Source organism: Chiloscyllium plagiosum, chromosome 5 (assembly GCF_004010195.1).
Source record: "Chiloscyllium plagiosum isolate BGI_BamShark_2017 chromosome 5, ASM401019v2, whole genome shotgun sequence".
In the NCBI taxonomy this organism is placed as follows: domain Eukaryota; kingdom Metazoa; phylum Chordata; class Chondrichthyes; order Orectolobiformes; family Hemiscylliidae; genus Chiloscyllium; species Chiloscyllium plagiosum.
In genome coordinates, this window is record NC_057714.1 from 57,917,144 (window position 1) to 57,932,201 (window position 15,058).

General features: G+C 38.5%; 1 protein-coding gene across 1 annotated transcript in view; it reads right to left on the reverse strand.

The window, feature by feature from the left end:
• Positions 1-15,058, reverse strand: part of LOC122550254 (contactin-associated protein-like 2) — a 2,198,962-nt gene that overhangs the window by 361,321 nt on the left and 1,822,583 nt on the right. Inside the window, exon 14 of the mRNA XM_043691007.1 lies at positions 442-598. Within this exon, the coding sequence (XP_043546942.1) occupies positions 442-598 (157 nt within the window). The remainder of the gene's footprint in view (positions 1-441; positions 599-15,058) is intronic.

Sequence of the window (15,058 nt, forward strand, 5' to 3'; positions counted from 1 at the left end):
TGAATACCTCATTTTGATATCCTCTCAGTCTTCTAAATTCCAGAGAGTGTGGGCCTAAACTGTTCAATCTCTTTTCATTCACCTCTCATCACTGGGATCAATCTAGTGAACCTCTTCCAAACTGCCTCCAATGCCAACTTAATTAAGGGGACCAAAACTGTGCACAAAACTCCAGGTGCAGTCTCACCAATGCCTTGTACAGGATCAACTATACTTCCTTACCTTTTCATTTTATTCTTCATTGATGAAACTCTTTTGAAAGATTCCATAATAAATCTGTAAAGAATCTCTCGGGAAGGGTGCATTTAGGAGTTAATTTACATAGTTTATATGAAGATTTACAAATTTTACATGTTAGAGCTATGACTTCTTGTATTCATATAATTACAAGTCATTGCTATAATATGATGCTTATAATGTGATCATGGTTAATTTACTTACCACTGTTTGGCATCAGCATCACAGTTGCAGTAATACTTTGGATTGGTGCAATTTCGCTCAATCCCACATGCACACTTCTGTATTCCAGGGCCAGAACCTCCCCAATAATAATGCTTATCATTTCCTCTTCCTATCCACCAAGTATATGGATTTCCAGCTGCAAATAAAACATAGCAGACGTACTTAATAAATTTTGATAATTGACTGCCAAAACTTGAAATATCTGTAAGAGTTTTACTGCGATAGTACCAGAGATAATAATTGTTTTTGCAAAGCTGAAATAAAAATTTGACTCCATAGTTATCATGTTACATTCATTGGAAGCAAATACTTTGCATTATACGTGTCCTGTACCATAGAAATGGACAAATGCAACATTACCAGGTTGAGTGACAAAATGCAAGTTATTAAGGGACATACAACAAGTACTTGGACAGAGGATTGCAAGATTATACATAATTGAAGAGTTAGGATGCTTTGGAAATCTCTTGCCCCAAAAGAATTTTGAGGCTTGATCAATTTGAAATTTTAAGATGGAGTTTTCTAGATTTTTCTTGGGCAAAGGATAAAGAATTGTAGAAGACATGTGAACGGAGTTAAAATTTAATCTAACGTAATGATCGAACAGACTTGAGAGGCCATATGACATGCTTCTGTTTCACATTTACACAGACCCACAGGAGGGAACCTTGAAATATAGGTCATACAACAATTCAGAACTTGTTTGTCAGCTGAAAAATATCATAGATCAGTGATTACTTTAATGGTTGGAAATTTAATGTTGCAATAGGAATGTGATTTGAAGGCTAAGAATTAAAATAAACTTTTCTCAAAGCATGTTCAGAGCCATTTTAGAGTTCATTTTTCTTCTTAAGTCTATGCAGATTTGAAAGTTTTGGAAGTATTTGGAATATGGAGACAATCATATGTTAGGAAGTGAGGCCTTATAGCACAGATGGTAAAAATGGTGGGGTATTTAAAAATATGTGATACAACTTGGATACTGTTTTGGCTATTAACTGAGAATTGCATAGCGATAGCATGGCTAAATATAACTGAAGAATCAAAAATGTTTGGTGTGAACCATTTTCAGCTATTAAGAAAGAATGTGCATTCATACGTCACACCTTGTGAAATGGGAATTGCCAGACTGGTCATGAAGGTCATGTCACAAAAGCCCGGAAAATACCTGCCTCAATACAAGGAGGTCTACCTTGACTCAACTATCTCCAATGTCAATGGATTTGAGGCAGAAAAGACTCATAACCCATAAAGTTATCACATAAGCACCAGATCTGAGCTAAAGAACAGCGAATATGCTTCATGGTACCTTCATTACAGGAATACAGCTAATGTTACAGCAGGAATATGTATGAAAGGTTCACAGAGATATGAATTTGTTCACACAAGTTTGTTTCCATCTCACCAGTTGTGTTCAGAAACCTCTGTGATCTGAGAAAAAGTGAACTCAGCGCTTTTTCCAATATCACTGCGTAACTACATGAATCACGAATGCAACTCTATAATATAGATAGGATGTAACAGGTCTCATCAATACGTTATTGCTGGGACAAATGATTTGTAACAGCAAAATCCCACCTTGGAGGGAATCGCAGACTTTTTAACATTATTGTCGTGTGAGAGCAAATTTCTATTACAAAAGAGACTCAGGTAAGGTGTAAAACAGGTTTTTGATTTGCGATCATATATTTTTTAATTGATTATGAAAGTTGACTTTACTCCCAATGAGGTTGTGCATCTTTGGCACACTCACTTCAGAAGCAACACATTTGGTGGACTATGTCAGGAGCAGACATCATAGATCAAATGGGAACAACAAAAAAGGCTGGCAATGCTCAGCATGAAATGAAAATGACACTGACATAGGTCTTTGAGATGTTGCAATGCTCTTTTCAAATGTTTGCATTTTCTTTGTGACAATAAATTACTTGCTTGAGCTATTATATTACAGAAGTTGAATAGAACTATGGAGTAAGAAATCCACAGAAGGACCATGTACATGTATTGATACATTGAATTTCAGTTTGTGATTGACAGCTTCATTTCCTCATTTGAAGGGTCCAATCTGTAATCCTCAAGTCATGCACCAATGTTATATGAACAATAATTTTCTTGTCAGGGTTTAAAACTATTGCTGCACATAGGAAATGCATGTCAACAGCTCTCCAGTTCAAAGAACTGTCTCTGCTGGGATTGAAATAATAAAATCTATCAACCTTCTTTCAAATCTTTGAACTTCTTGCAATAAAAGAAAATACAAATCTAAATGTGATGAAAGATAGTAATAAAAATCTTTTCTCTCTTTCAAATGACATAGGAGAACTGTGATTGACTAGCTTTTCTGTAAAACATTTAATTCATGTGTATTTACCACTGAATTTAGTGCCACTAACAATAATCTGTTCCTCGTAACTGTTTGTCATATGATATCAAGTTATAATTGTAAATATTGCATTCAGATTATATATGATAAATTGTCAAACTTCCCATTGCAGACCCAATAGTCATATCTCACGTGTTAAGCAGTAGAATTTTGTAAAATAACTGACTGCTGCCATTTGCTTTATTACAACCATCTCAGAGTCTCATTGTTCATGAGGAAGAAGCCATGGCCTAGTTTATTGATGATAGTTTTACTGTTTTTATCCGTTTTAAAGGGAAGCCCTTCTTTGGAACAGAAGATGTTAATATGATAATTTGCTGAATGACATTTGCAGAGTATAGATCTATCTTGTCAATTCAGTTCCAGTCACCTTTCCAACTCATTTCCAATGAACTGCTTCACTGATAACCTCCTTTTTGCCTGTTACTAGCCGTGCTGACAGAATGAATGGATTATTAGATAAACTGGCCTGCTGCTTATTATTCTACTTTATATTCACTAAATGTCTTTCAGATGAAACTGGTTTAGAGTATAGAGTCTGACTGGTCCATGCGACCAAAATGTCCATCCACGCTAACCCCATGTCCCTGCACTTGGCCGATATTCTTCTAAGCCTTTTCTGTCCATGAATTTGGCCAAACACCTTTTAACTGTTGTCACTGTACTCTTCACAACCACTTCTGCTGGCAGCTCATTCCATATACATAATGCCCTCTGTGTAAAAAAGTTGCCTCTCAGGTTGTCTTTTATTCTTTTCCCACTAACTTTAAACTGATGCCCTCCAATCCTTGATTCTCCAACTTTGGGAAAAAGACTGAGTGCATTCACCCTAGCCATGCCTCTCATAGTCTTGCACATTTCTGTAAGATACCCCTACTAAGTCTCCTATGCTCTAAAGAAAACAGTCTTAGCTTGTCCAACCTCTCCCTATAACTCAGACCTTTGAGTCCTGGCAACATCCTTGTAAACTTCTTCTGCACTCTTCCCAATATAATAACATCCTTCCTACAGCAAGGTGACCAAAACTGAACACAACTTCATATGGATATCTGTTAGCCAATGTCAAAGTAATTTACTTTTCCATAACTTGAAATGTAAGGTCTACTGATGAAATCAGATTCTCTTAGGTCCCTTTACACTGTATATGTAAGGTTAAGCTGTGAAGTTTACGATGTTAGACAGAAAGAAAACTGCAGATGCTGGAATCCAAGGTAGACAAACAGGAGGCTGGAGGAACACAGCAAGCCAGGCAGCAGCAGGAGGTGGAGAAGTTGATGTTTCAGGTGTAACCCTTCTTCAGGACTGGACAAGGGGGACTCTGTCTTTATGGGCGGCACGGTGGCACAGTGGTTAGCACTGCTGCCTCACAGCGCTAGAGACCCGGGTTCAATTCCCGCCTCAGGCGACTGACTGTGTGGAGTTTGCACGTTCTCCCCGTGTCTGCGTGGGTTTCCTCCGGGTGCTCCGGTTTCCTCCCATAGTCCAAAGATGTGCAAGGTCAGGTGAATTGGCCATACTAAATTGCCCGTAGTGTTAGGTAAGGGGTAAATGTAGGGGTATGGGTGGGTTGGACATATGGGATGCTTACAAGTGGAATGTCTTCTCGTCCGAGCAGATATGGCAGAGGTGGAGGAATTGGGAGAACGGGATGGTGTTCTTGCGGGATACTGGGTGGGAGGAGGTGTAGCCCAGGTAGTTATGGGAGTGTGTGGGTTTGTAGTAAACATCTATCTACCGGAGATGGAAATGGAGAGGTCAAGAAAGGGGAGAGAGGTGTCCGAGATGGACCAAGTGAATTTGAGGGTGAGGTGGAAGTTGTGGGCGAAGTCGATGAACTGCTCCAGTTCAGCCTGGGGGCCGGAGGCTGCACCGATGCAGTCATCGAGGTCATGATGGAAGGGTTGGGGCACAGTGTCTGTGTAGATGCTGAAGACTGGACAAAGGGGACTCTTCCTTTATTGTGTTTGGAGGGGGTGGGGTTTACAGCAGTGGAACGGGGATTAGAGGTGGTGCAGCGGAGGGTTGACATAATGACAGAGGGAGGAAATGGACATTGGCCCCTTCAGTTTTTCTCCACCCTGTTCACCCACTCCAACCTCAGCCCCTCCGAATGTGCAGCACTCCACTTTCTCCGCACCAACCCCCGGTTCACCATCAAACCCACTGAAAAAGGCAGGGTGGTGGTAGTCTGGAGAATGGACCTCTATGTCACAGAGGCCGAATGCCAACTCTCCAACACCATGTCAAACCTTCACCTTGCCCAAAACCCCACGGTGACCATTCAGGCCAAAATCACTCACACTGTCCATGCCCTCATTGCTTTCAGTACTGTCCCCTTCACTGCCTCCAAACTCATAGTCCCCCAGCCCTGCATTGCTGGGTCTACCTGCTCCCCAAGATCCACAAGCCCAAATTCCCAGCCGACCCATCATTTTGGCATGCTCCTGCCACATCGAACTCATGTTGTCCTACCTTGACACCATCCTTACCCCCTTGGTTCAGGCACTTCCCACCTACATTTGCAACATCAACAACGAACCCCATCTCTTCAGTAACTTCCAATTCCCCAACCCCCAGCATTTTATTTTCACTATGGATGTGTAGCCTTATACATGTTCATACCCAACAAGGGGCCCTCCACTTCTTCCTCTCAAACAGACCCATCCAGGCCCCCTCCACCAACACTTTCCTTTACCTTGCTGAACTGATCCTCCCCCTCAAAATCATTTCCTCTAACTCCACCCATTTCCTCCAAATACAGGGGTGACCATGGGCACCCGAATGGGCCCCAGCTATGTGTGACTCTTTATCGGCTATATTGAACAGTACCTCTTCAGTACCTACACAGGCACTGTGCCCCAACTCTTCCGCCATTACATCGATGATTGTATCAGTGTAGCATCCTGCACCGAGGCTGAACTGGAGCAGTTCATCAACTTTGCCCACAACTTGCACCTCACCCTGAAATTTACTTGGTCCATGTTGGACACCTCCCTTCTCTTTCTTGACCTCTCTATTTCTATTTCCGGCGACAGTCTCCAGACGGACATTTACTGCAAACCAACAGACTCCCATAACTACCTGGACTACACCTCCTCCCACCCAGTATCTTGCAAGAACTCCTTCCCGTTCTCCCAATTCTACTGCCTCCACTGCATCTGCTTGGACAAGGAGACATTCCACTCTCAGGGAGACATTCCACTCCACTAGTGTCCAGCTATTTCGAAAAACGTACTTTTCCTCCCTATTTCATCCAGACAGCCCTCCACTGCACCACCTCCATTCCCCATTCCACTGCTCAAAAAACTCTCCCTCAAATGCAATAAAGACAGAATCCACCTTGTCCAGTCCTGAAGAACACACCCGAAACATCAACTTCTCCACCTCCTGATGACGCCTGGCTTGCTGTGTTCTTCCAGCCTCCTGCCTGTCTGCTGTGAAGTTTACTATATCAGTGTTTGCCATATGTTGAAAATAATCATAATAGGTACACTGCAGTTACGAATGCATTGATTTTAAAAGTGTGAAGAAGATAAGGAAGAGGAACAGGAGTAGGCGATAAGACTCCTTGGGCCTGCTCTGACATTTCATAAGATCATGGCTAATCGGATCATTGAAATCACAGAAAGTGTACAACACAGACAGATTTCACTCAGATCATGGTATCTGTCTTTTTGGCCTCAGCTTCATTTTTCTTTCTATTCCCATCACCTTTGAAGCAGCTTTGGTTCAAGAATCCATCCATCTCAGTCTGAATTTATGTAATCAATCAGTCTTCACTCCTCTCTGCCAAAGATTCAACGCTCTTTCAGAGAAGAAATCCCTCTTTGCATCTTAAAAATAAAGATTTGTCAGATAAATCCTAATTTAAAACAATGTCCCATTGTTCAAATATATTCTCAGTATCTGCTCTGTAAAGTTTCTATGCAGCTCTATCTTATTTTCCTAAACTCAAGTAAATAAAGGCTCAAACCATACCATTTTTTCCTCATAAAACACCTCCTATATGCCAGGTTGCAATCTAGAGAACCTTTTCAGGAAAACTAAAACTATATGCAGTAGTCTGGATATGGTCTCAAGTGTCCTGTTTAGTTATAGCAAGGCTTCCCTTCTTCTATAGTCTATCCTTCTTGCAATAAACAAAGTACTTGCCTTCCAAACCACTTGTCAAATCTGCATCCTGATCTTTTGTCATTCATGTGCATAGACTGCCAGATCTCTGCCTAGAACAACATTCTGTAGCCTGTCTCGATTTAAATGTTATTTTTCTTTTTCAATTTTCATACCAAAGTAGATAATTTCACATTTTCCAAATTTGTCAACTGTGTTGCCCACTTGTTTATCATATCCATGTTCCTTGGTAATCATCCTGACTACTTGCTTTCCCGCATACCTTTGTATTGTTAAAACGAGGGCAGGAGTGAAATGATGACACTCTTTTTAACACTCTTTCAATTTTTCTTAAGAAATAGCTTTAATTTTTTTTAACATGTAACCATATCACACTTCAACTAGAACATCATACTTCTCAAAATTAAGGAACCAATTACAAGCTTTTCTTGTGTGAAAAAAAAAGAATTTTATTACTTACTAACTTGAAGTAAAATTATAGCATGTGATATCTATCACACAAAAGAAAGGTGTACTGTTAAGTGAAAGGGTAAATGTCAAGGATCATCGAAAGGTAAAGAATATAAGTTTAAAACATTTTTAAGAGTCCTTGAGATGTTGTAACCTAAGGCCTCAATTGCTTGATGGATATCTTATGTTCAGCAACAGTGAAATCTGTAAATATTCTTGAGTTCTCAGTGAATATCTCTTTATCCAATTTATTTTATCACTGGGCAATGTTTATCAAGAGGCTACGTGATCTAGGCAGGGAGAAATACAGAGTTTTCCGGTTCTGTCTTACAAATCCTTTTCTGAGCTCCTCTGCTAAGCATTATGGAACTATAGTTTGTTTTTTCCCCAAGTCTGGCTCAATTGTCCATTGAGCTGGATTAAGCAGGTAACTATTTCATGCCTAATATGTGTAATTTCTCATACAAGTATAAATGAAATCATGTCCTCCGTGTCTTTAAGAAAATATGACAATTTTATTTGGATAATTTTGTTTCTTCCACATTGGTTTCCTGAACTTGCCTTAATCTCTGTCAGGTGATTGTTATAGCCACTTTAAATCCATGTTTTTTCCTTTTAAAAATCATCTTAGTTCATAACAGTCTAAGTTATTAAAATTAGATGATCAAAGTTTAAATTAATATTCTGTATTTTACTACTATTATGCTAGTATCATCAACAAATTTTGCTATAATATACTTGGGTCCCTTCATCTAAAATATTAATATAGTGGCATTAAGACTGATCCCACTAGTGACAGTTTCACAACATTTATCCCAATCCCTATTCATGTTAACTGGCCAATTCTCCATTCATGCTATTATATTACCCTTAGTGGCATAAGCTCTTATTTGTTGTAGTAACGTTTAATGGTGGTGTGCTATTGAATGCCGTTTGAAAATCTAAGTCCACCATGTCCAATGGTTCACCTTTATTCAACCTGCTCATTATATCATAGAGTTACAGAGATGTACAGCATGGAAACAGACCCTTCAGTACAACCCGTCCATGCTGACCAGATATCCCAACCCAATCTAGTCCCACTTGCCAGCACCCGGGCCATATCCCTCCAAACCTTTCCTATTCATATACCCATCCAAATGCCTCTTAAGTGTTGTAATTGTATTAGCCTCCACCACTTCCTCTGGCAGCTCATTCCATACCAGTACCACCCTCTGTGTGAAATAAACTCCAATATTTCCATAAAATGCTCTTGACTTTTTTTGATTTCATTATAGTTTTCTAAATGTCTTGTTGTTGGTTTCTTAATAAAAGATGCCAGCATTTTTCGAATAACAAATCAGTTTCCTGATTTTTGTCCCTTTTCTTTCATGAGTAGGAATGTTATATTTTGGGTTTTCCAATCCTCTGGGATCTTTGCAGGACCCAGGGAATTTTTGAAGATTATAACCAGTGCATCCATAATCTCTACAGCTATTTCTTTTAAGACTCAATGATGCAATTTATGAGGAGCAGTCTTTGTTGGTAAGGCTTTCAATTATTACCCATCTGTAGTTATCCATGCGGAGGTGGTGGTGAGTCATTCTTTGAACCACTCCAGTCCACATGATGTAGAACCGTACGGCTTGTTAAACCATTTTTGGGGCAGTTAAGAGTCAACAGTGTTGCTGTGATATGAAATAACATAAGAATCAAACCAGGTAAGGGTTGCAGATGGTTTTCTTCAAAACATTAATTAATGAACCACATGGATATAATTAAAATCGTTTAGCTTCATGGTCACCATTACTGATGCTACCTATTCATTACAGATTTACTTATTCATGCTGCAGCTGCATTTGAAGATTCTGTATGGCCATGCTAGAGTGGAGATGCTTAGAGTATAACCCTATCAATCATGTTTGAAAACTACTGCTCTCCAAAACTGGGATTGATTTTATTAACACAATTCTGTAGTAAATATTCTCTACTGACTGTATTTTTGAAAAAAATAACAATTTGTATTTTGTAACAATCTTTCACTCATTTTGCAGAACAAACTATCAATTTGTATTATGTTGCTACCTATGATTTACAGCAATATGTTGAAGTAAAACTTTGATGTACTTGGGACATGTTATTTCTTTTAGTTGCAATCACAATTTTAGAGATTGTGTAAATTAAATGACAAGTGCTTCCCAGATTAGCAGGTACTTGGAAATAACAACATTTGCAAGTTCGACTCCAAGCCATTCAACATTCTGACTTAGATTTTTTTTATTATTTCTTCACAGGATGTGGGCCTCACTGACTAGGCCAGTATTTATAGCTTAATTACCTAAAAAGCAGGTAAGAGTCAAATATATTACTGTGGGCATGGAGTCACATGTATGCCAGAGCAGATAAGGATGGTAGATTTCTTCCCTAAAGGACATTAGTGAACCAAGATCTGTTTTCATGTTGCATAACTATGAATGCTTTCTCTCGATAATCAACAACAATTTTATGGTCATTATTCGACTTGTAATTCCAGATTTTTATTGCATTTAAATTCCACCATCTGCCGTGGTATGATTTAAACCTGGGTCCCCAGAGCACCACCAAGTATCTAGATTAATATTCTAGTGATAATACCACTAGGCCATCAGCTTCTAATATATAATCAGATATCTCCCCATATATCATCGATCCTTCATTGTCAATGGGTCAAAATCCTGGAACATCAAATGGACTGTAGTGTTTCAAGAAAGGAACTCACCAACACCTTCTCAAAGTTGGGAAATAAATGTTGATGGCTATATGATTTTTAAGAGGAATAGGAAACTGGGTAGATGTTCGAGTGATGAATCACAAAACTTTAATATGTAGGTAGAGCACATAATCAAGAAAGCTAATGCATTGGTATCCTTTATTACAAAAGAAATTGAACGTAATAGTAAGACTATTAAACTTGAGTAATAGAGGGCATTGGTAAGGCCATGTCTCAAATAGTGTGCCGTTTTCATCTGTTAATAATAAATAACAATAACAGTCAACAACAAGAAGCCATCATTTTAAGGTGAAAGGCAGGATATTTAGTGGACATTTGAATAAGTTATTTTTCATCCAGAGAGTGGCGGGCATCTGGAATGCGTGGCCGAGGAGGGTAGTAGAGGCCGGAAACCTCACAACCTTTAAAAGGTACTTGGTTGAGCACTTACAATATCATTCCATTCAAGGCTATGGACTAAGTGCTGGAAAGTGAGACTGGTATAGCTTTACAGTGGGTTTTGTCAGTGCAAGCTCAATGGACTGAATGGCATCTTTTGCATTGTGTGATTCTATGATTCTACCAGATTGATAATTGGAATGAGTGGGTAGTCCTTTGAGGATGAGTTAGACAGACTGGGCTGTTTACATCTGAGTTTGGGGTGACTTGATTAAACTGCATAAGATCCTGAAAGGTCTTTGCAAGATGGATGTGGATAGAATGTTTTCTCTTGTGAAACCAGAATTAGGGGGCACTGCTTTAAAAATGGGGATCATTTTTTAACTCAGACAGTTTTGTGACTTTGAAGTTGGTCGAGGCAAGGTCATTGAATTTCTTTTAAGCTGAAAAAGCAAGATTCCCTTGCCTAAACAGACTCTACGTTTATCAGGATTGATGGGAATGTGAAATTCAAAACATAAACAGATTGGCCATGATCTTAATAAATATCAAAGTAGGCTTGAGAGAATGAATGGCTTGTTTCTGCTCCTACTCATAAGTTCACATTATTGTAACATTGAACTCAAACGATATGCACAATGAAGACTTTTTGACTCATTATGGGGCTGTCAGTTAATTAATTAGTTTAGGTGTTTAATTATTTCTCAAAAGGTTTTGAGGGTTTTCCACATGGTTCTTAACTTGTGAAATCAAACTGTTGCTGAATTTAAGAATCCAATTAATTACAAAGCATAGCAAATCCAGCTGTAAATTAGTCCAAATTTCTGCTTGATCTGACTAGGTTCTATTTTAGTAGAAATGAAATATGGTGCATTGCTCATTTATTAAACGGAAAACAACACAATTTACATGCAACAACTTTACATCAATAGGAGTGCCCTGAAAGGAATCCATTTCACCCAACTCAATGATACTTTCACGCAAATTATGGAAGAACATTGAAACATTTGCCCTTGTATTTGAAATGGAAAACTTAACCAATCACAATCAACCCATAATGTAATGTGGTCCTACTCACATGAGTGTTGTTGCCAATTGCTGACCAACTTTGATGACAGTGCTGTAATGTAAATGAGGAAATCATTTAAAGGGTCACAGATGCCTCAACACTACTGGTGGGAACATAAGTGCTGTTTCTGGCAGCAAAGATGGGAGGTCACAGGCCAATTGAAGACTTCTGTCACCTGTTTAGTCAAGATTGCTTCTTTTATTTTTTATTATCCACTACAATGCATAGATACCATTATTTGTGCTTAATATTTGTAGCATTGATGTGTCCTGTCTTGCATAATTGCTACAAATCTACAATGCAATGTAAAGTGATATTAGCCATAAAGCTACAATTTGTTATGGGTTGTCAAATCACACGCACATTGCATTACTTATATGTCTGTAAGAACTTTTGTTTGGTTATTTGCAAAATTCTGGAAATCCCCAGCTGAGCAGCAGGACATTCAATGAGAAGATGACATTACCAAATGATTAAAAAGAGCTGCAATTAGAAATCAGCTAAGTATCAGAAATGCCACAGTGATTGAGGTCTCTTGGTCAGTGGGATGGCGCTTTAACAAAAAAAACAGGTTTGTTCATGGTGAGCATTACTAGGGCTAACCATCATGAGGAGCTAAGCTTTGTCAGAACATGCTTTGTGTTGATGGTCCCCTTGTCCATGGGTGCTTTGACATTCCATTTGATTTGCAGCCTCGACGGGTTGAATTAGTACTCCTGTTCCAACATTCCTAATTCATTTTAAATATTTATGCCTGACTAAGAAGTTTGCAGATGATGCCAAAAGTGCTTGTGTGGTTGGTAGAGAGGAAAGAAGGTGGAACTAAATGATCAGTAGACTGCAGGGGCAGGTTGACAGACATATAGCCAATAGGAGGTCATCTCAAGAAGTGTGAGCTTGCCAAGCTTAGGCTTCTCTAGGAACATGGGCTCCAAGAGGTGGAAGTTCCACTCATTGAGAGTTGCAACATCAACTGAGGCCTAGGATCATGGTTCGAACCAGACTATAGATAAATGAAGGGCATGCGTGCTGGGACCCCAGTGGAGGAGTGGTTAGGGGCATCAGCAGCAAAATAAGTGTGTGGCTGTTAAAAGGCCCCTGTCCTTCTCAATGCTGGTTCCCCTTGATAAAGCACAAAACTATCTTTGAAATATGGAAGCCATAATTCTCCTCCACCATTGGCTGACTTACCATGCTCCTCACATTGTTACCAAAACATTTGCCGCTGGGTTAATACTATCAGGGCCAGGCACAAGATGAACATCAATTGGCAGCTGTACAGGAAGGCCATCCATGAGCCTTTCTGCCACATTTGCAATCAACGTGAAAGCAATAAGATGGCGTGTTAAACAACCACCACCCTCCCATCTGATTAAGTATTTGTCCCATTACCAAACACGGGGGAGTGGTTTAATTTGTGCTCTGGGTATATGTTTGATACTAAGCAAATTTCTTTTGTTCTAATGTGGCAATTTCTTTTATTCTAATGTGGCAGATATACATTAGTATGGTAAAGTATGAGATGATGCAGAATTGGAAGAAAACAATGCAAAAACGCTCACTGAATAATGGAGGTTGGGAACTAATGAAGAGATCTAGATGTTCAAGTACATGAATACTTGAAAGTGTGTGCTAATAGATTGAGCATTTCATTAATGCTAAAAGCATTTTGTTGATAACATACAGCTTTAATATGAGCAGAAAATTGATGATATCAGAAATGTTACTTAATATATATACACAAGCTGAATTTCCTTTGCATCGAAATTAAAGTACGATTCAATACAATTTCCACATTCATAGCTTTGTCACCCTTTTCTGTTCGCTAAATATGATCAACGGTCAACTCAGAATCCTTTTCAAATAATTATACATCCAACTCAGTATTATTGACTTGTATCCAAACGCAATTTCTCTGAAATGTATTCTGTTGTCTGAATTCAAATTTCCTTCAGTCATAGTCAGTCATCAACTCTGCATTTTGCTGCAGCAAGTGTAAAAGAATTTTTTTCAAATATCTGCCAGATTTATCAATCTTTAACATCAATGGTTAGTTATAAAAATTATAATTAATATATTGCTTCAAATATTATAAGCTTAAATGTTAGCAGTTCCCGATTATACCAGTAACAATTAAACTTCAGTATAATTTTGTATCAACAATAATAGAATGCAACTCTATCTTTCTAATAATTAGCTTGTGTTATAAACTACATAATTTTGCAAATAAATTACTGTAGTAAATAGAATTTATTTTTCGGTAACTCCTCCCAGCTTATCTTATTTGCTTCACTTCTACCTAGCTCTCTCTTTTAATCCCTTTCTCTCTGTTCCTTTTGCTGGACAGTTATCATATACTTTATCTTTAGACATATTTAAATTTTTTTATAGATATTTTTATTAGAAATTTTACATTTTTACAAGTTTACAAAAATAAACAAAACTCTCAAGTACAAACATTGATATACAATTAAATCTTAAATAAATAATAACCAAAATTTAACAAAAGAAAAATACCGAGAACAAAAAACAAAACTCAACTAACTACTAATGTAACCTACAACTAACCAGAGTGTATATTTAAGTCTCTTACATTATTCAAATAAGATAAAGAAAAAAAAAACAACAGATAACACAGAAATTAGGTAGTGAGATACATGCTCGGAATGTGTTAACATCAAATGTAACAAAACCCGTATTCGTGCGGGATTCCTCTCCCAAGCGGCCCCGGACCAGCCAGGATCGTAATCTCAATTAAATAAAAGCCCTTGTTAGGATAGCCGAAATATCTGTATTCATATAATTCAAGAAGCGCTGCCATATTTTATGAAATAATTCAGTCTTTCGGTGCACCATATTTGTAAGGAAGTCAAGGGGAATACTTTCCATAATTAGTCTGTGCCAATTGGAAAGTGCAGGGGGCCCTCAGCCACCCAGTTTATCAAAATATTTTTCCTTGCACAGAAAGAGAGAATAGAAAATAGTGGGCATTTTACTTGAGAAGCCTCGATGTCCAGCCAGATTGATTGCGGATCAGACAAGACCCAATCAGCTATGTAGCTTAATAGGGAACTTAACTGATATTTCCGTGATTAAGAAAGCGAATGCAATGTTGTCAATTATCTCAAGACGGTTGGAATATAAAAGCACTGTTGTGCTACTAAGACTTTATAAAGCTCTGGTTAGGCTCCATTTGGAGTACTGTGTCCAGTTTTGGTCCCCACACCTCAGGAAGGACATACTGGCACTGGAGCATGTCCAGCGGAGATTCACATGGATGATCCCTGGAATGGTAGGTCTAACATATGAGGAATGGCTGAGAATCCTGGGATTGTATTCATTGGAGTTTAGAAGATTAAGGGGAGATCTAATAGAAACTTACAAGATAATACATGGCTTGGAGAGGGTGGACGCTAGGAAATTGTTTCCGTTAGGC